Source organism: Silurus aristotelis, assembly GCF_946808225.1.
Source record: "Silurus aristotelis genome assembly, chromosome: 15".
Taxonomy (NCBI): Eukaryota; Metazoa; Chordata; class Actinopteri; order Siluriformes; family Siluridae; genus Silurus; species Silurus aristotelis.
The window spans coordinates 5,310,117-5,332,683 of NC_139588.1; the positions used below are offsets into that span (position 1 = coordinate 5,310,117).

The 22,567-nt window shown below is 40.5% G+C and overlaps 3 protein-coding genes across 10 annotated transcripts in view; 2 read left to right on the forward strand and 1 right to left on the reverse strand.

Annotated features, from left to right (window-relative positions):
• Nucleotides 1-16,893, forward strand: part of fzd3a (frizzled class receptor 3a) — a 20,173-nt gene extending 3,280 nt beyond the window's left edge. For both annotated transcript variants that reach the window (XM_083563041.1, XM_083563042.1), the window contains exons 4-8: nt 6,485-6,681; nt 6,773-7,790; nt 11,181-11,329; nt 11,780-12,025; nt 13,382-16,893. In XM_083563041.1, the coding sequence (XP_083419167.1) occupies nt 6,485-6,681; nt 6,773-7,790; nt 11,181-11,329; nt 11,780-12,025; nt 13,382-13,616 (1,845 nt within the window). In that variant the 3' untranslated portion in view covers nt 13,617-16,893. The remainder of the gene's footprint in view (nt 1-6,484; nt 6,682-6,772; nt 7,791-11,180; nt 11,330-11,779; nt 12,026-13,381) is intronic.
• Nucleotides 1-22,567, forward strand: part of LOC310738067 (uncharacterized protein) — a gene marked incomplete at its 3' end in the record, with an annotated part of 255,387 nt that overhangs the window by 200,815 nt on the left and 32,005 nt on the right. The window lies entirely within an intron of this gene.
• Nucleotides 15,268-22,567, reverse strand: part of cdc42bpab (CDC42 binding protein kinase alpha (DMPK-like) b) — a 106,780-nt gene continuing 99,480 nt past the window's right edge. For 3 of the 7 annotated variants that reach the window (XM_083562921.1, XM_083562922.1, XM_083562920.1), the window contains exons 38-40: nt 20,063-20,220; nt 19,619-19,693; nt 15,268-18,782 (exon numbers count right to left, since the gene is read on the reverse strand). In XM_083562921.1, coding sequence (XP_083419047.1) covers nt 18,651-18,782; nt 19,619-19,693; nt 20,063-20,220 — 365 coding nt within the window. In that variant the 3' untranslated portion in view covers nt 15,268-18,650. The remainder of the gene's footprint in view (nt 18,783-19,618; nt 19,694-20,062; nt 20,221-22,567) is intronic. The other 4 variants (XM_083562925.1, XM_083562924.1, XM_083562923.1 and 1 more) reach the window with 2 other exon arrangements.

A 22,567-nucleotide genomic window follows, 5' to 3' on the forward strand; every position in this document is an offset into this window, starting at 1 on the left:
GTACTGTGCTTGAAGTCTTCTGTAGATATCCGTGCGTTTTATGCCATTTGCTCACATGAAACTTTATCACCACACTGGGGCTGTTGCTATATTATTTTAGTAATCAAGGATTCTAACGATTATTCAATCAATTAATCGTGTAGATTAGTAGTTATTTCTTTATTAAAGATCGATACTAAATAAGAGAGAAAATAAGACGGGCCTCTTAAAATGAACAAGTATTTTGTTTTTCTTTTTAGAAAAAAACGTACATTTTTATTACTAAAATCGCAAAAAAGAATATCGATGAAAACTAAACCCATTTAGTGCATTTAATAGCCACATTACATCAAAATGCAAATACAGTTGCGTTCTAAAAGTCCCTCTGCAGTGGCTGTAGGTTATGAGAAAGTATTTATGAGAATGTATTCTGACCGGTGCGTCAGTAATAATGGTCCGTGGGAAACACAGTGCTCCGTGTCTAGTTAAACGGCATCGAGGCAAATTAAATCTTTTGTAATTTGAATTACTCGAGTTATTTGAGGAATCGTTACAGCCCCACCCCACATGCTGTTCCACTCACTAACACTGTTGTCTGACAATTTGATTAATGCCGTTTCTGGACATCTTTCAGTAATGGGACGCACTAGCCATTTACTACTCTGTGTAGTACCACCATGCTAGCATCCATTTTTATACCTGTAAAAGTAGAATTCCAGGTTTAAGTAGGTAGAAGTTAAACCCAATTAAAAAAGACTTGGATACAACAGATAGAGACAAGCACTGGTGTTCTAGTCAAAAACCCAACTAGTTGAAGAATTTGGCTCAGTATAACCGTTTTTGTCAAGTTTAATCTTTTTCTAGTGGCTCATTATCCAGTTGGAACATAAAGTGTATGTAGTATGTACAGAGGCTTTCCCGTATCTCCTGCACCATGCTTTATGATCGGAGTGGTATTTCCCTGGTGTTGGGCGGGATTTGGTTCGCATTAAACATTTTTGAATAAAAAGCTTTTGACTTTTGGTTTGACTTTTAGTGTGATCAAAATCTTCACCAGATAAAATTTTGTATTGTTTCAGTATTTCGAACAAAGGTTTAACATACAAGTCCTAATGTACAACTGGAATGTACAGCCCTCAATTATTTTGATTATTCTATACAGAGTCACTTTTAAATAATCTAAGGACGAAAGTCTAGTTTACTATGCTGAGGATGAAGGGAGTGGAAACTGGATTGTGGAGACAGTGTATGTCCTAGATTTCAGGAAATGACTCAATTATTTAAAATGAATCTTTTATCGTGACTCCACCGGAGCAGAAGGCAGAACTAATGGTTGAGGAAAAGCCTTAAAAAAAGAAGACGACTGACAGGAAAAACTTACTGAATAATAAGACTCATGGAAGACTCGCTTCCAGAAGGTTCATGATGTTCTTCTTATTCCGTGCCTTCGTTCGGGTATTTATTTAAAACAAACGACAGACTCTTTATTATTTTCAGGATCTTTCAACCCCAGAAGATGCTTGTAAAAGCACCAGCGTGGAATGAACTCTGCGTAACCTCGTGTCAGTTTGTGATACGAGACGTTTGCCCAAGGTTTTTTTTTTCGAGGGGGATGAGGGAGCGTGGTTGTGTTTGCAGAATGAAGGATATCTGAGCAGGATTAATGTTGTCCTGGACAACTCGATGCTGCATTCATTTTTCAGAGTAAAGCTTTCGTTGTCCCACAGAGGCTGGCCCAAGTGTGTTGTTTAATTCCTCACATTCCATTAATGCTGTTTACTGTTTATTGATTGTACTGACATGCTGCACAATAATATTCAGGATGTTCTTCCCACAGCAGAAGTTTTTCCAGACTCCTTCTTAATCCTTATTTATTTCTTTAGTTCAGCATAGTTTATATCAAACCACTGGCTCGCTCATCGATTTCCCTTCCACACCGCAGCCTTTTGTTCCTTTCCTTCTTCACCTCCCGTCTTCTCCCTCTTTCTATCTTTTTCTTCATCCCTCCCCCCACATAAGGCAGCGCAGTTGCTTTGGAAACCAGTCCTGATTGTCTCACAACAAAAGAACAGGGCTCTTTTCTTTCTCAGGAGGTGGTTCCCTTCCACCACCACACCCTTTGACCTCAGTCCTTAGAGACCCCTTGCTGAAAGCAGGATTTTTGCCTGGATCGCTGGTTGCCTTGGCAGCAGGATGGATAACGCATCCTTTTTTTAAATTATGTGAATATTCAATTTAGTTGTTTGTTTTTTTTAATGTACAAAAAAAAGAGTTTTAACTAATGACCTTTTCTGTGGAAAAAAAATTCTGTGATATTTAATTGTGTTCCATCACATAGTTGTGATTGCAGAGAATTGCAGATTCATGATATATTACTGTTCAGTACTCCAGGTGTGGATCACTGAAGGCTTCTGTCTTTTCTCTTTTGCGTTCTGAAGTTACAGTGCAGATTAAAGTAGCTGTGAGCTGCTGTGCTTCAAACAGTGATCAGGCAGGTGAACGTTGAAGGAGAGAATTCCAAAAGTGCTTTAGAGGTTAAAACTGAACAAGGATACACAGTAAAGCATGATGGGTATTTCAGCTTTTTTAGTATATCTAAATACAACACAATAGAAATTAAACTTATACATATTTTAGAGTAGTTCATGTGCAGCTTGTATAGCAGTACAGATTTACTGTCCTCTATAAATAACAAAACTTGATCCTGCTTGACAGGATCATTCAAATTTGTGTATCTTGTATTAGAGCAACTAAAATTGGGTGCTTTGAGTATAATTCTCTCATACTGACCACTAGATGTTTAACATGGCACCTCATAGTAAAGACTCTATGAGGATTTGAGAATTAGAATTGTTGCTCTTGCCAAGGCTATAAGAAGATCGGTAAGGTAAGAGGTTTTCCAAGACGGGTTCAGGTCTCACAGGGGTTGATCAAAGAAGTCGAGTCCTCGCGCTGTGTGTCAGGTGCAGAAGCTGCTTCAAAAAACAGACGCATAAGTTCTGCAGCATTGCTTTAGAGGTTTGCATGGCATCGTCCCAGAAGGAGCCCCTACTGAAGCTGGATCACAAGAAAGCCCACAAGCTGTTTGCTGAAGACAACCTTGTCCAATTACTGGAACCATGTCCTGTGGTCTGATGAGACTAAGATAAACTTTTTAGGCTCAGATGTTGTCCAGCATGTGTGGCGACGTCCTAGTGAGAAGTACCAAATAAATGGTGTCTTGCCAACAGTCAAACGTGGTGGTGGTAGCAACATGTTCTGGGGCTGCATGAGTGCTGCTGGTACTGGGGAGCTGCAGTTCAGAAGCAGAACATGACGCCTGTCATATTAAGCACCTGTGGGGCATCCTCAAGTGGAAGGTGAAGAAGCACCATGTGTTTAACATCCAGCAGCTCAGTGATGTCATTATGGAGGAGTGGAAGAGGATCCCAGCAACAACCTGTACAGCTCTGATGAATTCCATGCCCAGGAGGATTAAGGCAGTGTTACATAAAAATGATGCTTACACTAAATACACTCAAAGTGCAAGGCGGAGACTAAACAAACTTGCGGTTGGTTTAGAAGGACAACAGACTGTAGAGTCAGCGTTCTAGATATGCCATGTAAATATTAGGATATTGACTGCGCTAAACTACATGTTTGTGTGTATATACAGTGTAAGGTAAGAGGAGCTGCCTGGGAGAGGGTGTAGTTTAGTGCCTAAGATGTTGGATTTTTGTTTAGAAGGTCATCAGATTAAAATCACTGGCACCACCAAGATGCCACTGCTGGGCCCTTGAGCAAGGCCCTTGATCCTCAACTCAGAAAATTAGGTGTATAAATAGGATAATTGTAATAAGGCTACTGGAAAAGGGCATCCGAGAAATGCTGTAAATGTAATGCTGACATGTAATGTGAGCTGCCATGTTAAATGCATGCCATTCCTGGAGCAGGATTGGGTGTTTCCTGGTTTGAGTTTGAGAGTTAACAGTTACAATCGATAGTTAAAACATTGTATATAACGTGTATATATTTCATTCAAAAAGCTCACCCTGGACATTTCCGTCCATAGCTTGTGACTTGAATAATGTGTTACAAAAAAACTTTCTAGAAACAAACAAACAAACAAAAATGCTTGTTGGACAATACAGACTGGACATATTTAACCTGAAGAACTTCTAATGGCCATCAAGTAAACACACGTTGAGATTTTAGTTCTATGAATATGTTTGTCACATATCGATGTCTAAGCTGGTCTTTATTAATTTCTGGAAAAGAAAGTGATTTAATTTGCAGGTAATCCACAAAAGTTAACGTTGTTTTACTCCTTAAACAAAATAGATCAACAAAAATGCATATTCTAGCTGAGGAAAAAGTTTGGACACCCTGCCCCCCTAATAGCTTGTGTTACCCCCTTTGGCTGAAATAACTTCAGTGAGACGCTTTTTGTAGTCATCTACCAGTCTCTGATATCAGCCTGAGGAAAGTTCGCCCCACTCCTCAACGCAGAATTCTTTTAGCTGTGAGATGTTTGAGGGGTTTCTTGCATTTACAGCACGTTTGAAGTCACCCCACAGCATCTCAATAGGATTAAGATCTGGGCTTTGACTCAGTTCAGGACTCTCCATTTCTTAGTTTCCAGCGAGTCCTTGGTAGACTTACTGGTATGTTTTAGGTCATTGTCATGTTGCAGGGTCTAGTTCTAGTTATAATTTTATAAAATTTTCACACGTTCCTCAAGCATGCTCTAATACATGATAGAATTCATGGTGGACTCTATGATGGTGAGCTGGCCAGCTGCATTAAAGCATCCTCAAACCAGGACACTTCCACCTCCATGTTTCAAAGTTGGTACGAGGTTCTTTTCCTGGAATGCTGTATTTGTTTTACACTAAACATGTCCTCTGTTTCGGTGTCCAAATAATTAAATTTTAGACATCTGTTCAAAGAACACTATTCCAGAAGTCCTGGACTTTGTCTACATTCTCTCTGGTAAACTTCAGTCTGGCCTTCATGTTTTTGTTAGAGAGCAAATGTTTCCATTTTGCACACATCCCATAAAGGTTAAACTTGTGTAGTTTCGACATGCGCTTTCACATCAACAGTAGCAAGAGCCCTCTGTAGGTCCCGTGATGACATTTTCGAGTTTTTGGTAAACACTTTTAGCATCTTGTGTTCTGCTCTCAGGGTGAACTTGCTTGGACGGCCAGACCTGGACATGTTGGCAGTTGTTTTGAATGTCTTCCACTTGTACACTATTTTCCGGACAGTGGCTGATTTCAAATTCTTTTAAGATCCTTTCTAAATCCTTTACCAGACAGTCTTCTTTCTAAAGGCCTCATACAGCTCTTTCGATTTCACCACAGTGTTCACTCTCACTTCAACTGTCAGGAGCAAAGCAAATTAAATGCCTGAGGTTTAAAAAGGGCAAGTCTTCTTCAGAAAGCTGAGTTACGATGTTCTAAGCATGTGTACCTGATGTGATAGACCTGTGTGTGATTTTAGCCATTTTAAGTGGGAATAAATGTGGGCATGTCCTCATACATTATACATTTTTTTAATACATTTTACAGAAAGTTTTATAAAGCCTTTTCTTCAGTTTTAATTGTTTAGTTATATTACTTGTACGTCTCAGTATTGTTAAAATGTATATTAAATATCCACATGTCCAAATATGTTAAACACACAGGCTTTCATATGGTGATATTCTCCTGCATAGACTCTGAGACTCAAATCCAGAGACATACTATATATGTCAGCGATCTGAATGTTGCACACACTTCAACATCTCTGTTTCTGTGTCACGTCTGCGTTAAGTCTAGATCCGAGAGCAGTTTACTGTGTTAAATATGGATTATGTGTGAGGAAGAGATGCTTCGACGAGGATGCTTTGTGTCAAAATGGGCAAGACTAACACCCATCCTAATCCTTTTTACAGGCAGCTTGAAGGAAATGTTTCACAAATAATGTCATCATGTTATTAATATGTAACACTAAACAGCCTGCATCTTTTGCATGCTTACTATTCTGGTTTTATTGAATTTCTCAGAAAAACCCCTGCCAGATAATGGTTTCAGTTTATATAGTGGTGTGAAAAAGAAAGGACACCCTCATTGCTGATGTCTTTTCTTCTGAAACTTTTATAGGGTTGGTCACACTTTTATCAATTAATTAAGGGTACTCTCAGTTTCTCCATATCAGCTTGATTTTTGTCTATCCATCTGCCTGTCTTTGTCCGCCTGTCTGTCTGTCTTTGTCCATCCATCTATCTGTCTATCTGTGCATCCATCCACTCACCCATCCCAGATGTCTGTCTGTCTATTTATCTGTCTGCCTGTCCATCCGTCTATTTGTCCATCCATCTGTCCGTCTATCCATCCACCATTCCAGTTATCGATCTGTCTATCTGTCCTTCCGTTTCTGTCCGTCTATTTATACATCCATCCATGATGTATTAACAAAATTACGAGTTGTTCTATGCAAGCTAGTGTTAGTGATGCCATAATGCCTCCCTGTTCCCCTTTAGCCTTTCCACCCCATGGTGAACCTGGAGTGCTCGGCGGACATGCGCCCCTTCCTCTGTGCCCTCTACGCCCCGGTGTGTACGGAGTACGGACGTGTAACCCTGCCGTGTCGCCACCTGTGCCAGCGTGCCAAGAGTGACTGCTACAAGCTCATGGACATCTTTGGATTGAGCTGGCCTAAAGAGATGGCCTGTAACCGGTAAATATACTGCAAAATCTTATTTTTTAGAATTTTTATTAGGGAGTTAATAAAATAACTAGGCATTGTATATGCTTAATGGTTTCCGCAGGTTTCCCGAATGTGACGAGCCGTATCCACGAGCAGAGGACCTGCAATCAAGCGCCGACTCCACAGCGGAATCTCCCATGTCTGTACAGCGCGACTACGGTTTCTGGTGCCCACGCGAGCTGAAGGTCGACCCCGAGTTGGGCTACAGGTTCCTCGGGGTTCGTGACTGCTCGCCCCCGTGCCCGAATATGTACTTCAGCAGACATGAGCTTGCTTTTGCCCGCTACTTCATCGCCGTGGTTTCCATCATCTGTTTGTCGGCCACGCTTTTCACTTTCCTCACCTTCCTCATCGACATGGGGCGTTTCCGCTACCCGGAGCGTCCTATTGTCTTCTACTCTGTCTGCTACATGATGGTGTCGTTGGTGTTCTTTCTGGGCTTCCTGCTGGAGGAGCGTGTGGCGTGCAACAAAGCGGCACCGGGACACTTCCGCTCTGCGACCGTCACGCAGGGCTCGCATAACAAAGCCTGCACGCTGCTCTTCATGGCTCTGTACTTCTTCACCATGGCGGGCAGCGCGTGGTGGGTCGTGCTCACCGTCACCTGGTTCCTGGCCGCTGTACCCAAGTGGGGCAGTGAGGCGATCGAGAAGAAAGCGCTGCTCTTCCATGCAGTAGCCTGGGGACTGCCTGGTGTGCTCACTATCACGCTCATGGCTCTGAACAGGGTGGAGGGCGACGGTGTGAGCGGCGTCTGCTTCGTGGGTCTTTACGACCTCGCTGCTTTGCGCTGGTTCCTCCTGGCCCCGCTGGCGCTGGCCGTGACCGCTGGCGTGGTGCTGCTGTTAGCTGGCATCGTGGCGCTCAATCGCGTGCGCATGGAGATCCCGCTGGACAAGGAGAATCAAGACAAGCTGGTCAAGTTCATGATCCGCATCGGCGTGTTTTCCGTGCTCTACCTGGTGCCGCTGCTGACCGTCATCGGCTGCTTCATGTACGAGCAGAGCTACAGGCCCGTGTGGGAGATCACATGGGTGCAGGAGCAGTGCAGGAACTACCACATCCCCTGCCCTTACAAGGTAGGATGCATAAAGTGTTTACAAAGTAGTAAGATAAATATTCTTCTTGCCAGTTTCACAAATGGATTCCAGTCACATGGCATTCAGTAAGTGATGCCTTGTACTAAACCTACCAGGGCCACACATAAGCCTCAGGCAAACTTCTAGTCTTTTCCATTAGCATTTAATAATTAAATACACACATGCATTCAAGCACTACTTACTGGGCATGTAGCATTCTCTCTCTCTCTCTCTCTCTCTCTCTCTCTCTCTCTCTCTTTCTCTCTCTCTCTCTCTCTCTCTCACACACAGACACACATTCTGCCTTTTCTTTTATAATTTCTCTCTTCCTGGAAATGCGCAAAAGCATTTGCATTTTCATGTCAAGCACTAATTGGTTCAGGTTTCAGATCAACTTGAAAAAAGACACCATAGTATAAGTACCGTTTTTCTCAGTTGCTTTGGTGCGTTTCTTAGTTTAGAAATGAAATTCTCATAAATACTTGTTCAACCTCATAAAAGCAAATCGCGAATGCTTTAATACATTCATTTCATTAATTTTGTACAAGTGTCTGTTTCCTACATCATCAGTTGTTTGTCATGCTGATCAAAATATTGTAATAAACAAAATAAATAAATGGCATGAAGGACAATGTGAAATTGGTGAACGTAGATGAACAGCAGCTGTACGATTGGGAATTTCTTTCAAAACCGAGAGGTAGCAGGATTGTAAATGACATTTTGACACACTGGTTTGCTGTGCAGTGACTCAATGGGCACACACACACACACACACACACACACACACACACACACACACACACACACACACACACTCAATAGACTATCATGATAGTCTATGGAGTGTGTGTGTGTGCCCATTGTACATGCATTAAATCTGTTTCTAACAAGGCCACATTCACTCCATTGGACTTGGTTTCCCTGAGTCACATGGTCAGGTTGTGCTTTAGTGTACGTGTATATATTTTTTTTATAGATTTTATTTTATTTAATCTATTTTGCTGTTATATTTGTATCTATACAGGGCAGCATACGAGGCAGGACTTGTGTACGCAGAGGCGCAAAAGAAGGGCTATGCGGTGTATACTAGCGATGGAAAGATCGTATCATTTTAAACGTCTTGGTTCTTTGAATCTTGTTCATTAAAACGAACAAATCTCTTTTCATTCAGTTTATTTCGTTCCTAAAATAGAATACAACCCGAATACCGTAATGTTGGGACGTTCTTTTTTTTTTTTTTTTTTTTTTTTTTTTTCTTATAAAATGAAAAGTAAAAGATTTTAAAATCACATGAGCCAATATTTAATTCACGATAGAACATGGAGAACATAAAAGTTTAAATTAAGAACTTTAATACTTTTATGCACAAAATAAGCTCATTTCAAATTAGATGCCTGCTACAGGGGCAACAAAGGGCTGAAAAAGCCAAAAAATACAAAAATATTCAGCTGGATGAACATCTTGAAACTAATCAAGTTAACTGACATTAGGACTGTAACATGATTGGCTTATAAAAGGGATGTCTTAAAAAGGCAGAAGTAAAAATAGCTAGAGGCTCTCCAATCTCCAAGTGCGTAAAAAAACAATGTTCCTCAATGTCAAAAATCTCATCATCTACAGTACAGACTGGAGAAATCTCGGTGCATAAGGGAAAACACAGAATAACTTTTGTTGGATGCCCGTGATCTTCGGACCCTCAGACCACACTGCATCACTCATCGGCTTGATTGTGTCATTTACATTACTAAATGGGCCCAGAAATACTTCCAGAAACAACTGTCGGTAAACACAATCCGCCGTTAAAGTGCTATCATGCAAAAAGGAAGCCATATGTGAACATGGTCCAGAAGTGCCTTGTGTCCTGTGGGCCAAAGCTCATTTAAAATAGACTGTTTCAAAGTAGAAAAGTGTTCTATAGTCAGACGAGTCCAAATTTGACATTCTCGTTGGAAATCTGGGTTAAATAAGAGGGGAACTCTTCAGCAGCTGGAAACTGATATCAGGCAAGTATGGGACCAAATTCCAACAGCAAAACTGCAGAAACTCATAACCTCAATGCCCAGACGTCTTGAAACTGTTGGTAAACATGCCCCCGTGGCAACCTTATAAAGACCTGTAGCAGGCATCAAATTTGAACTGTGCTCATTTTGTGCAAAAAAAAAAAGTTTCAGTTTGAACATTTGTTATGTTCTCTATGTTCTATTGTGAATAAAATATCAGCTCATGTGATTTCAAAAGGCTTTTAGTTTTCATTTTATTTTAATAAAAAAAAAATGTCCCAACATTTCCAGAATTCTTAGTTGTGCATTTTGAACACGCAGATTCAACAAAACGTCTACGTACACGAACTTTAGCTATTTTTCCAAACATTAAAATAGGACAATGCAGTTAAGCACAATTTATGATAAACAAAACGAGTAGCTCACCTCTAATATCTCCTGGTCTGTGTCGGTCGTTCTATTATCACGTGACATTAAATAACTGCATAGCGTCTATGGATTTAGGTAAAAAAGAACGAAATGGACTTGGACTAAAAGAGTCGAAAGGTGAACTAACACTTTTGTTTTCTGTACATAACCAACAGAGATTTTGCGACGCTTTGCTTGTGCGTCACATTAAAGAATAATATATTCGTTTAAAATAAACAAATCATTCATGAACAACTCATCACCAGTATACGCAGTGCACAGGGGTGCTGCATAGGGGTGGGGTTATTGCATGTAGCGTATTTATTGTTGTATTACCTCTCTTTTTTGGAAGGGGGACCGAGCGCCAATCAAATGTGCAGTTGCACGCCTGTGTGTACCAGTGTGCATTAAAAATGACTGCATAAAAACATCTCTTACAAAAGATTTATTTCATGCATCTTAAAGTTTATTTATAAAGGTTTATTTTAATGTTGCTTACTTCAGATCCATTTGAAAATATTCCTCAGGGATTCTGTAGGTAAAAGGAACGATTCAGGATGTAAACAAAGCCAGACTCTCACAACTTTTAGCGTTCTTAATGTGACATTAAAAAGAACACAGTGTCCAGACTCCTAAAAGTCTGAGGATAATTATAGTGCTTACTAAAAATATAAAAAAACTACAGTCAGGTACAGACGTATTTGTCACCTGAGGGGAATTTGTAATTGAAGCACATTTATACCAAGTTTTTTCTCAGGAATTAAAGCAATAACTGAACCTATGTAAAAAAAAAAAAAAAAATACACCTGAAGCATATTTTTATTCTTTTTTATATATATATATATATATATATATATATATATATATATATATATATATATATAAGAATAATATTTGTATTTTAAGAATATATATTTTATACAATATTATTTGTAAAATATGGCGTATACGATGTCTGAGTCTCGGACTGTTGTCTATACAGGTGGAGCAGACGAGCAAGCCAGATGTTGCCCTCTTGCTTATTAAATACTTGATGATGCTGGTGGTGGGAATCCCATCTGTCTTTTGGGTGGGCAGTAAGAAGACCTGCTTTGAGTGGGCCAGCTTCTTTCATGGCCATCACAAAAAAGAGTGAGTCTCTTAAATATAGATTATATCTCAAACATTCTACTATAACAGAGTCCGGTCTTGATGTTCTTTGTGTATTGATTGTGTTGGTTATGGTACTTGACTGATGAGAGAAGCTTTTAATAAGTATATTATTTATATAAATTATAACCGGTTCACTTTCCATGATCCGTGAGCAAACACAAGAGCATCTTGCTGGCAGGGATTTAAATAATTAAGTGTTTCCTCCACATCAAAAAAATTTTGCCATTGCGACTTTAATCCGCAACATCCCCCCCACGCACACACATATACTATGATTTGACAATGTAAATCCTTATTCGGTGACACCCCTAAAAAAATATTTTTTATTGCAAGAAATATACTATATTTATGTTCCGATGCCTTTCAATCTCTGAGTTCAATCCCTTTCTCGTTACGTTCCTCCTCTTACCCATGTTCTCCTCGTCTCAGCTGTGTGGTGCACGACAGCAGACAGGTGCTGCAGGAGCCTGATTTTACTCAGCTGCTCCTTCGTGAGCCTGGAGTGGCTGTGGTGCGCCAATCCCGTGGCACCTCCACCCAGGGCACCTCCACTCACGCCTCCTCTACCCACCTGGCCATACTGGATGAGGCGCACAGCGGGAGCAGCCGTCCGAGCAGTGTGCACAGCAAAGCCAGCAGTTTCCACAGCAGCCGGCGCCAGTCTCACAATGGCAGGTGAGAAAGAGAGCATGAGCCGACCGCAGAGCTGCGTAACGAATGTTTTATAAGTTATGGGCATTTTGGCAAGCTCAGGTGTCAGGGCTTTATTAATAAAGAGCCTTGTACGGAATTGGCCTTATGCCGCTGCATTTTACTCTGCATTTCAACTTCCTGAGTATCTAACCCTTTTTTTTTGTTTGTTTTTTAAGTGCTTTTTTTCTATTTATTTTTAAAATGAATAATGGATAAAAGAGCAAACATAACACTCCATAGAGCTCCAGACTGCGACTTAAATGGTCGCATTTGCGACCAAAACTGATAATTTGCGAGTAATATTTTTGCCTGGATCGCCACCTGCAACCATATACATTTGCATGTTATGACCGAGTAATCTGCATGTTATGACTTTTTATGTGAGTGTTCTGTGAGGAATGGCCTAACACATAATTTGTTGACGTAATAAACAGAGACGTATGCGCCGCCTACTCGTGAGTTAAATCTTCAAAATAACCAGACAGTTAAAGCAAAACTCACCTTTCCGCATCAGAAAAAAACGTCAAAACTAAAAATATCCGACTTTGTCAAACAGGCTCCATCTCTGTCCAACTCTCCCGCTGATGACACGCCTGTAGTAAAAAAGCAGGCTGCAGTTGTGCCAGTGTTGGAGAGAGGGAGAAAGACAGAGGCACTGAGGACCATCTTTCTATGTCAATCAGTGAAAACATAAATGAAAATGCCAAAAGACCTTTAAAAAACTTCTTGGACTCAAGAGTTTTCATGGCTGAGGAACGATCATGAGACACAGTAAATGTTTTGCGACTTCTCCTCTAAAGCGGGCAGAGAAATTGCAGGGAAAACTGATTTAATTACCAGAACAAATAAATAAAAATAAGAGACAATAAAAAAACACTGCGATAGCCAAAAGCATAAAAATGCTCGTGATCACATAATTGTGAAGAGAATTTCACAGAAAACACTGTGAGCGCTCGCAGTGTCTCGTGCATGCGGACTGCGTGTCGAAAAAGAATGGAAAGAGAGAAAAATAAAATTCAACACCTATATGAGCGCTTCAGTTTCTAGGCCATGCTGTAAAAAGATGGCAGATGTACACATGACAGAATGACTGGAAGTAAGTGTTTTTTAAAGTTCATTCTTGTGTGGCACTTAAAAATATAATTTGGCGTATTATATGAGTAAAACATAATTAAATTGTATTTTCTAAATATGTTTCTTGCACTGTTCAGAGGGCCGTGTCAAATGCCAAAGTTCTGGGACCCCTGGTCTATACAGTCGTGTTAAAAGCGGACAGAACGTAACCAGCCCCATCAGAACTAATCACTCACTCTGCTTCACATCCATTTCCCAACACAGGTATGCATCGTGTAGTTTCCACGGCGCAGAGGAGCTCCGTCTCCCCCACGCCAGCATATCCCGCCTCCACGAGCAGCTTCAGCAAAGCAGCGCTGTCCACCTGGAGAGCCAGTCACGACACGGTGGATCGCAGCGCCTCGACAGCCAATCACGCCACGACAGCATAAGGGACCTCAGCGCCGGCCCTGCTAACGCCGTCCACTCTGTCACGGAGGAAAACGGAGCCACTTCGTGAACTTAAACACCGCGTTTGTAATGAAGCACCTGCTGAAGAGATTTCTCACGTGTACGGATGTCGAACGGACATCTAGAAACTGAACATCAAGCCCTGGTTACACCACATAACAGAAAAAAAACTTTCTTTGGCAAAGATCTTTGGTATTCACAGGGTAAAACAATAAGGGTTTTCGCCGTATTAAAACCCTAATTCCAAAAAAAGTTAGGTTGCTGTGTAAAATGTAAATAAATACAAAATGCTATGATTTGTTAATCTCATAGTCCTATATTTTATTGACAATAGAACATAGAAAACATATTAAACGTACCATTTTAAGGAAAAATAAGGTAATTATATATTTGATGGCTGTAACAGGTCATTGGGACAAGGCAACAAAAGTCTGGAACAAGTAAGTGTTATTACAGTTGGAGAAACATTTTACAACTAATGAGGTTCATTGACAACAGGTACGTAAGATGATTGGGTAAAAATAGTGTATCTTAGAGAGGCAGAGTCGCAAAGAAATAAAGATGGGCGGGGCTTCACCAATCTGTGAATGTTTACAGACGAACATCTGTGAATGTTTACATGCGGTGCCTCAGGCGGCACCGCATTTAAAACATCCATGATTCTGTATGGGAAATCACTGCATGGGCTCATTAACACCTCCAGAAATCATTGTCTGTGAACATTTGCAAATATCTTTCATGCAAAGAAGAAGGCATATGTGAGCATGATCCAAAAATGCTGCTATCCTCTCTGGGCCAAAGCTCATTTAAAATGCAAAGTGGAAAACTGTTCTGTAGTCAGAGGAATCAGATTTTTTTGTAAAACATGGGTATCGCGTCCTCCGAAGTAAAGAGGAGAGTGACCATCTGGCCTGTTTTGAGCACTCGGTTTAAGAAGCCATATCTCTGATTGTATGGGAGTGCATTAGTGCCTGTGGAATTGGCTGCTCAGAAGAGGGATTTAAAAATTTAAGCAAGAAAATGCAATAAAAATAGAATATTTTACAATAGAATGAATTTGTAGTAGAAGGGTCCGGATGCTAACTGGCCTGCCTGCAGTCTAGACCCTTCATCATAAAAAAAAACAAAAACATTTGGTGCATCAAAAATACAACAAAGGACAGCAGCTAGAACCTTGTATAAGACACATATGAGACAACATCCCTGTCCTAAAATTCCAGCAACTGGTCTTCTCAGTTTCCAGATGTTTAAAGGACAGATGACGTGATGCTACATACTGGTAAACATAACCCTTTTTTGGGATGTGTTTGAGCCATTAAATCCAAAATGACCTTATTTTCTCCTTAAAATGGTACATATTCTCAGTGTAAACATTTTTTTGTTTTGTTTTACTGTGAATTGAATATGGGTTAATGAGATCCGCAAATCATTGCATTTTGTTTTTATTCCCACTTTACACAGCGTCCCAATTTTTTTGGAATTGGGGTTGTATCTTTTATAATACCGTATTGAAGCACTTGCTGCTTTATTTTCAGGTTTTAAACTTTTCTGTGCAGTTTTAAAGAACTTTTATAGTAAAAAAAAAATCAAGCTTTTTATTCCACTGTTCCTCTATTGCACTTTGTGTAGACTTTTTGTAGATTAGACTGACATCTTTTTCCACACGATTTCTCACATAATTAAGGTAGAAGAGGAGAGAGTGATGACTGAGTGTTTTATTGGTGATAAACATTTGGCATGTAAAGAGCAGAGAATAAAGCGGACCGACCACAACTGCTCGCTGTGAACGTAGAGTCTGTTTCAATAATCTGATGCGTAGTCACTGTTTCACTTTGTACTGCAGGCATCGGACAAGAGTAAAGTTTGGAATTGAAAACGAATCCCTCCTCATTTACAGAAGTACTTCTCACTTGAGTACAATTTTATAGACTGGGGTCACATGACTTTGTTCAGTTCATCAGTTTGTTTGAAAAAAAAAATCAACACTGAGCTTTCAGAACATAATACAAGCCTGTAACAGAAACAGGAAATGAATACATCCAGCATGCAAAACTTTACAAATTATTACAAAACGACAAAAAAAAAAGTGATGTGTACAAAAGAGCAGGAAGATCTCCTCCAGAAATAACGCTCATTGTTCAAAAGCTGCCTTGTGCCTTCTCTTGCAACATACAGGAGATAACACATGAAATATGTCGAGAGGCATTTGAATTTGCCCTGAAGTGGGACGCCAATGATTTAGCAACACATTGAACAGATGAAAACTGCACTGAAAGAAATGGCTGCCAGGAACCACACCATGTAGTTCTAATTAAGATTAAACACTTTTAAGGTCTGTGGTAGAGGTTGACTGATTGATTGCACTTTTGCAATCCGCATCTGACACCAATCCATGCGTGAACGTTCTGCGCTTGCATGAGAGAACATAACTCTCCTGTAGCAGCAGGTGGCAGTAGTGTGAATTCAGCATCCCTGGCTTTAAGTTCTTATCGTTCATTCTTGACCTATCCTTATTGCCTCATTGGTTATATATGATGCTCCATTTGGAGAGAGAATGAAAGTAACAGTTTGGAACTGTTTTGTTTCGCCAACCTTCAACCACCTGTAGTTTTCGGTAAGCAATTTTTGTATAACTTATGAAAATCGAATTAAACGGTTAATTTAAAAGAATAAGAGGGAAAAAGAAATTGGCCATACATATCGGCCTTCGGCTGCCCCTGATTTCTAAATATCGGCAGAAAAAACCCCAATATCATTCGAACTCTGGTGAGAAACTTGCAGTAACAACGTTCTATAGAGCACTTCATGGAGTTTTCAAACCTGTCTGATCCATCCTTGAATTGGAAACCCCCTCACTGCTGAGAATGATTTCCACATAAACAGCCTGAAAATCTATGAATTTATTGTGCAGGGTTTGGAACCATAAGTATAGATTTGGACTGTAATTAATATAAACAGGTTGCTACATTGGCTTATGTTAACATCTGCAATGAACAGGTTTGCATCCATGTGTCCAGGTGATGAATGATGGAACTATAATGAATGGACATTCGGTGTCACCTAGATAATGAACAGTGCTGACATATACAGTCACAAACTCCTTCTGTAAAGTTTCGTTGAGACAGTGTATGTTGTTAAAAGTGTTCTACGGAAAAATTGCGCTGAATTGAATTCGAATTAACGACTACTTCCTCAGCGGCTAGCCTTCCTAGCTGAGTAGAACCAGTTCACAATATCTGCAGCAAATATACAACTACAACCAGGATTGAAATGCACACACGCTTCTTTCTGCGCATGGTTAACATTTTTAAACTGGGAATGTTAGAGAGATGTGGCTGAAAATGCGTTTCGACCAATAAATGATACGAAAAAATTCTATCCTTGTTCCAGTTCATAAGTATTTATAGTGCGACCTAAGGGGGCGGGGGAGGGGAAGCAGTTTAAATGCTTTAATGGAGAATTTAAAAAATGGAAATAACTATCATACACATGGATAAAAAATGACATTGGAGGGTTGTTTTTAGGAATTTAGTGGGGATTCTAATTAAATAATTCTAATTAAAATTCTAATTCTAATTCTAATAAAAAATAATAAACGGATGGTTTATTTTGTTTCTTTTCTCCTCACTTCAGAATTTCCTTATACATTATACACACACACACACACACACACACACACACACACACACACACACACTATTGCATTGGGTCACCTGACTTTCCTGCTGTATGTGGTTCTTTTCCAAACTGTTGCCACAAATCTGGAGGCACTCAATTCAAAAGCGTCTTTAGATGTGCTTTAATAACATTTTGCATTCACTTAAACTTGGAAACACAAACCTGTTCCAGCATGGCAATGCCCCTGTGCACAAAGTGAGCTGCTTAAAGATCTGGTTTACATGCTTTGGAGAGGAAGATCTTGAGTGGCCTGCTATAGAGCTCTGATCACATCCCTACTGAACACCTTTGGGATGAATTGGAACGCTGACTGCACCCCGGACCTCCTCACCTACATCAGTATCTGCCTTTCATAACACCCTTGTGGCTGATGAACACATATCCATAAGCACACTCCAAAATATCATGGATCATCTTCCCAGAAGAGTGGAGGGAATCATAAGAGCAGGAATTGTGGAATGCAATGCTCAAAAATCACATACCGTACTTATGACCAGGTGACCCAATACTTTTGGAAATATAGTGTGTGTGTGTGTGTGTGTGTCTGTGTGTGTGTGTGTGTGTTTGTGTATGTGTGTGTGTGTATACAGTATATATGTGATACTATACTTTCATCCTATGTACATTATTGTGATGGAAATCAGACGTCACTGGTAGGTAGTGGTCTGTGGAAGGCTTCGATTAAACTCAAAATATCCAAACGCATCTAATCTGAAATATATATAGATGAGTGCTTTTTGAGATAAATTTTTTTTTGTCCACTGGCACAGTGGTGGAAATCCAGTGCACTTATGATGAAGTCCCGCTGTAGATAGTGACCACGGCAGTACCAAGATCTTGGTGTAGCTTAAAGATGCCGTGTGACTTGGGTGTGAAAGTGGGGAAACCTCTCAGTGGGGAAAGTGGGGTAGCCAATCAGAAATGCAGTTTAAGAAGTAACCGGGTCTCCAGGTTTCTCACATCCAGAAAGAAAACCCATTTGTTTTTCCTCAATGATTGTGGTTATTTGTATGATCCATAGTTTGGAAAGAAAACAAATATTAAACAGCTAATATTGGACTGAGAAATAAATATTTCACTCAGAATCCCAGTTTATATACAAACTCTAGTACAATCAAGTCCACATGTAGTCTTTGAAAAGGCTCAGGTTCGATTCACACGTTGAGCCAAAATTAGAGGAATTCCAAGTGATGGCCAACACACACACACACACACACACACACACACACACACACACACACACACACACACACACGCGTGCACACACACTCAGCGACATATTTTCCTCTCTTAAGAAGCTGGATAAATAAAGAGAGAGGATCCAGTAGTGCTTGCGTTTGATTTGTACAGGCAGGGACATATGCAGGACCAGCACACGCCGCCCATTAGTCCTGTGATGCATCAATCATGTGTCCCAGCCGACTCGGTCTGTGCTCTCCAGGGAAAGAGACTTGGTCTTGTGCGGTGATGAAGGACTGGGAGGGCTGCTTAAGGTGGAGCTGTTTGAGGCAGTGGAGTGACGCGGCGAGTCCGAATCCTGCAAGTGATAAAACCAAAGAGTTAACCAAGAGGTTTTGGGAGGCTTTGTTCAGTTTTGTGGCTGCACTGTGTTCTTTTTTCTATCTCAGAGACATAGTTAAAACCTTTTGCGCAACTGATCTGGCAATTTATTTACAAATATGTGCAAGATGAGTATATGTGCATGTTTTTCAATTAATATCTACCTTCAATGCCTCAAAAACATCCTGTCCCAACTCACTCTACTTACAACCCCAATTTCAAAATATTCGGGACACTGTGTAAAATATCATAAATACATGTTTGATTTACAATAAAACAAGCCATTTTAATAAAATAATCAGGTTCATACGTTTAAAAAAATTATGGTAATTTTCAAGTCTCATGGGTCAAAATAAACATCACCTGGTGACAGTGATTCGCCTCTAGAGGCCGCTCTTGTACTGTATAATGACAGCAGGCCATCTTAGCCGCTCCAGGAACAGTTGCAACCCGGAAAAACTATAAACTTTTGCAGATATCAACTATAGGATTGATTGTTTGCTGAGACTTTTTTTTTTTGCTCCACAAACTATTTCCAGAATTGCTTTTATGTTAAAAAAATAGAAAGTTCACGCTGACTCGGTGCTCATACACAATGTGCACTGAATCAGCATTCCATCACCCTCAGACAGATCATATGTCTTCCGTACGTTCTCTGCTACAAGTTGCTGGACTATTGAACAAGTCTACCAAGTACAAACATGTCACAGATCTTCGAAAAGTTATGGATATTTGACAAGAGGTTTTTAAAATAGTTGTTCTCGGTAGACGGAATGGGGGGGGTGATTTAAATGGCGAGCGCTTCGCATTTACCTTCATCTTACTAAGCAGGGTCCTTAAAGCCCGTTTCAGGTCGGGCGTCTTCTCCGAGGGCGAGACAGCCTGCCACTGGGAAGTAAAGGTACACTGAGAGCCCAGAATTGCCTTTCATACCAGGGTTAAGGATACAGCATGCTACAGTATGGGTGTGTGGTGGTGTAGCAGGAACTAAGGCCCAAATGCAGGATGAATAAAAAAAAACTTATATGTACAGACTCTTATAGGACAGGATGGGATATTTGCTGAATGAGAAGTTCTGGGGATTGATGAGGAGAAAACTATGAGAAGCCATCCGCTATTATGTCAATTCACTTAAATAATTATCAGGTATTTGCTAACATGATGTAACCATTTAAATTTTTTTTGAATGATGACGTGACACCCCCCCGCCCCCATAGAGATGTTCTACTACGAAATTTTTGTGCCTATGTTACTCACCTCCCGGTCAAACTGAGAAAGCTGTGCGTCTCCTGCATCCATGCCTCCACCAGACGACAGAGAGCTCTCAGATGGAGAGGTCATGGTTTGACGTTTGGAGCTGTAGCTACTGCTCGAGAGCTCCCTCCTCAGAGCGCTGCCATTCTGAGAGGAGGAACCTGAGAGACAGGAAGAGACTGAATATTTGTCGCTGTTTCCAAAGAAGCACGCTGAATGTTTTTTGAACTGCGATCAAATATGTTTGGATTTGTTTTTCGAAATAATCGCCATTTCTTTCAAGTCTTGCAGTACTCGTTCATGCAGCGATAGAGAGGTGGTACAGAGTGGTTATGGGTCTGGGGTAATGATCAGGAGGTCGGGGGTTCAATCCCCGGTATTGCCAAGTTGCCACTCTTGGGGCCCTAAACAAGGCCCTTAACCTTCAGTTCTAAAAGAGTGCTGTATTATAGCTGATTTTAGTCAGGTCAACTGTGGAATGGTTGTTGCTACCAGGCACACTGGCTTGAGTGTTACTGCTGATCTCCTGGGTTCGACAGACAGCAGTCATGAGAGTTTGCTCAGAATGGTGCCAAAAACAGTGATCCAGTGAGTGACAGATCTGTTGAAACATTTTGGTGATGAAAGGGGCTTTTTACTTGTCACAACACAATGAAACTCTTGTTTCGCATATCCCCTTGATGTTAGGATGCTTGGGTCAGAGCGCAGAGTCAGCCACGATATGGCACCCCTGGAGCAAAGGGTGATGCTGAATCTTTGACATAAAAATATAAATCAATACTGAAAAGACCATTTTGTTTTATATATATATATATATATATATATATATATATATATATATATATATATATATATATATATATATATATACAGTGAGGAAAATAAGTATTTGAACACCCTGCTATTTTGCAAGTTCTCCCACTTAGAAATCATGGAGGGGTCTGAAATTGTCATCGTAGGTGCATGTCCACTGTGAGAGACATTATCTAAAAAAAAAATTTCAGAAATCACAATATATGATTTTTAAACTATTTATTTGTATGATACAGCTGCAAATAAGTATTTGAACACCTGTCTATCAGCTAGAATTCTGACCCTCAATGACCTGTTAGTCTGCCTTTAAAATGTCCACCTCCACTACATTTAATATCCTAAATTAGATGCACCTGTTTGAGGTCGTTAGCTGCATAAAGACACCTGTCCACCCCATACAATCAGTAAGAATCCAACTACTAACATGGCCAAGACCAAAGAGCTGTCCAAAGACACTAGAAACAAAATTGTACACCTCCACAAGGCTGAAAAGGGCTACGGGGAAATTGCCAAGCAGCTTGGTGAAAAAAGATCCACTGTTGGAGCAATCATTAGAAAATAGAAGAAGCTAAACATGACCGTTAATCTCCCTCGGACTGGGGCTCCATGCAAGATCTCACCTCGTGGGGTCTCAATGATCCTAAGGAAGGTGAGAAATCAGCCCAGAACTACACGGGAGGAGCTTGACCTGAAAATAGCTGGGACCACCGTTTCCAAGGTTACTGTTGGTAATACACTAAGACGTCATGGTTTGAAATCATGCATGGCACGGAAGGTTCCCCTGCTTAAACCAGCACATGTCCAGGCACGTCTTAAGTTTGCCAATGACCATTTGGATGATCCAGAGGAGTCATGGGAGAAAGTCATCTGGTCAGATGAGACCAAAATAGAACTTTTGGGCCATAATTCCACTAAACGTGTTTGGAGGAAGAAGAATGATGAGTACCATCCCAAGAACACCATCACTACTGTGAAGCATGGGGGTGGTAGCATCATGCTTTGGGGGTGTTTTTCTGCACATGGGACAGGGCGACTGCACTGTATTAAGGAGAGGATGACCGGGGCCATGTATTGCGAGATTTTGGGGAACAACCTCCTTCCCTCAGTTAGAGCATTGAAGATGGGTCGAGGCTGGGTCTTCCAACATGACAATGACCCGAAGCACACAGCCAGGATAACCAAGGAGTGGCTCTGTAAGAAGCATATCAAGGTTCTGGCGTGGCCTAGCCAGTCTCCAGACCTAAACCCAATAGAGAATCTTTGGAGGGAGCTCAAATTCCGTGTTTCTCAGACAGGCCAGAAACCTGACTGATCTAGAGAAGATCTGTGTGGAGGAGTGGGCCAAAATCCCTCCTGCAGTGTGTGCAAACCTGGTGAAAAACTACAGGAAACGTTTGACCTCTGTAATTGCAAACAAAGGCTACTGTACCAAATATTAACATTGACTTTCTCAGGTGTTCAAATACTTATTTGCAGCTGCATCATACAAATAAATAGTTTATAAATCATATATTGTGGTTTCTGGATTTTTTTTTTTAGATTATGTCTCTCACAGTGGACATGCACCTACGATGACAATTTTAGACCCCTCCATGATTTCTAAGTGGGAGAACTTGCAAAATAGCAGGGTGTTCAAATACTTATTATCCTCACTATATATATATATATATATATATATATATATATATATATATA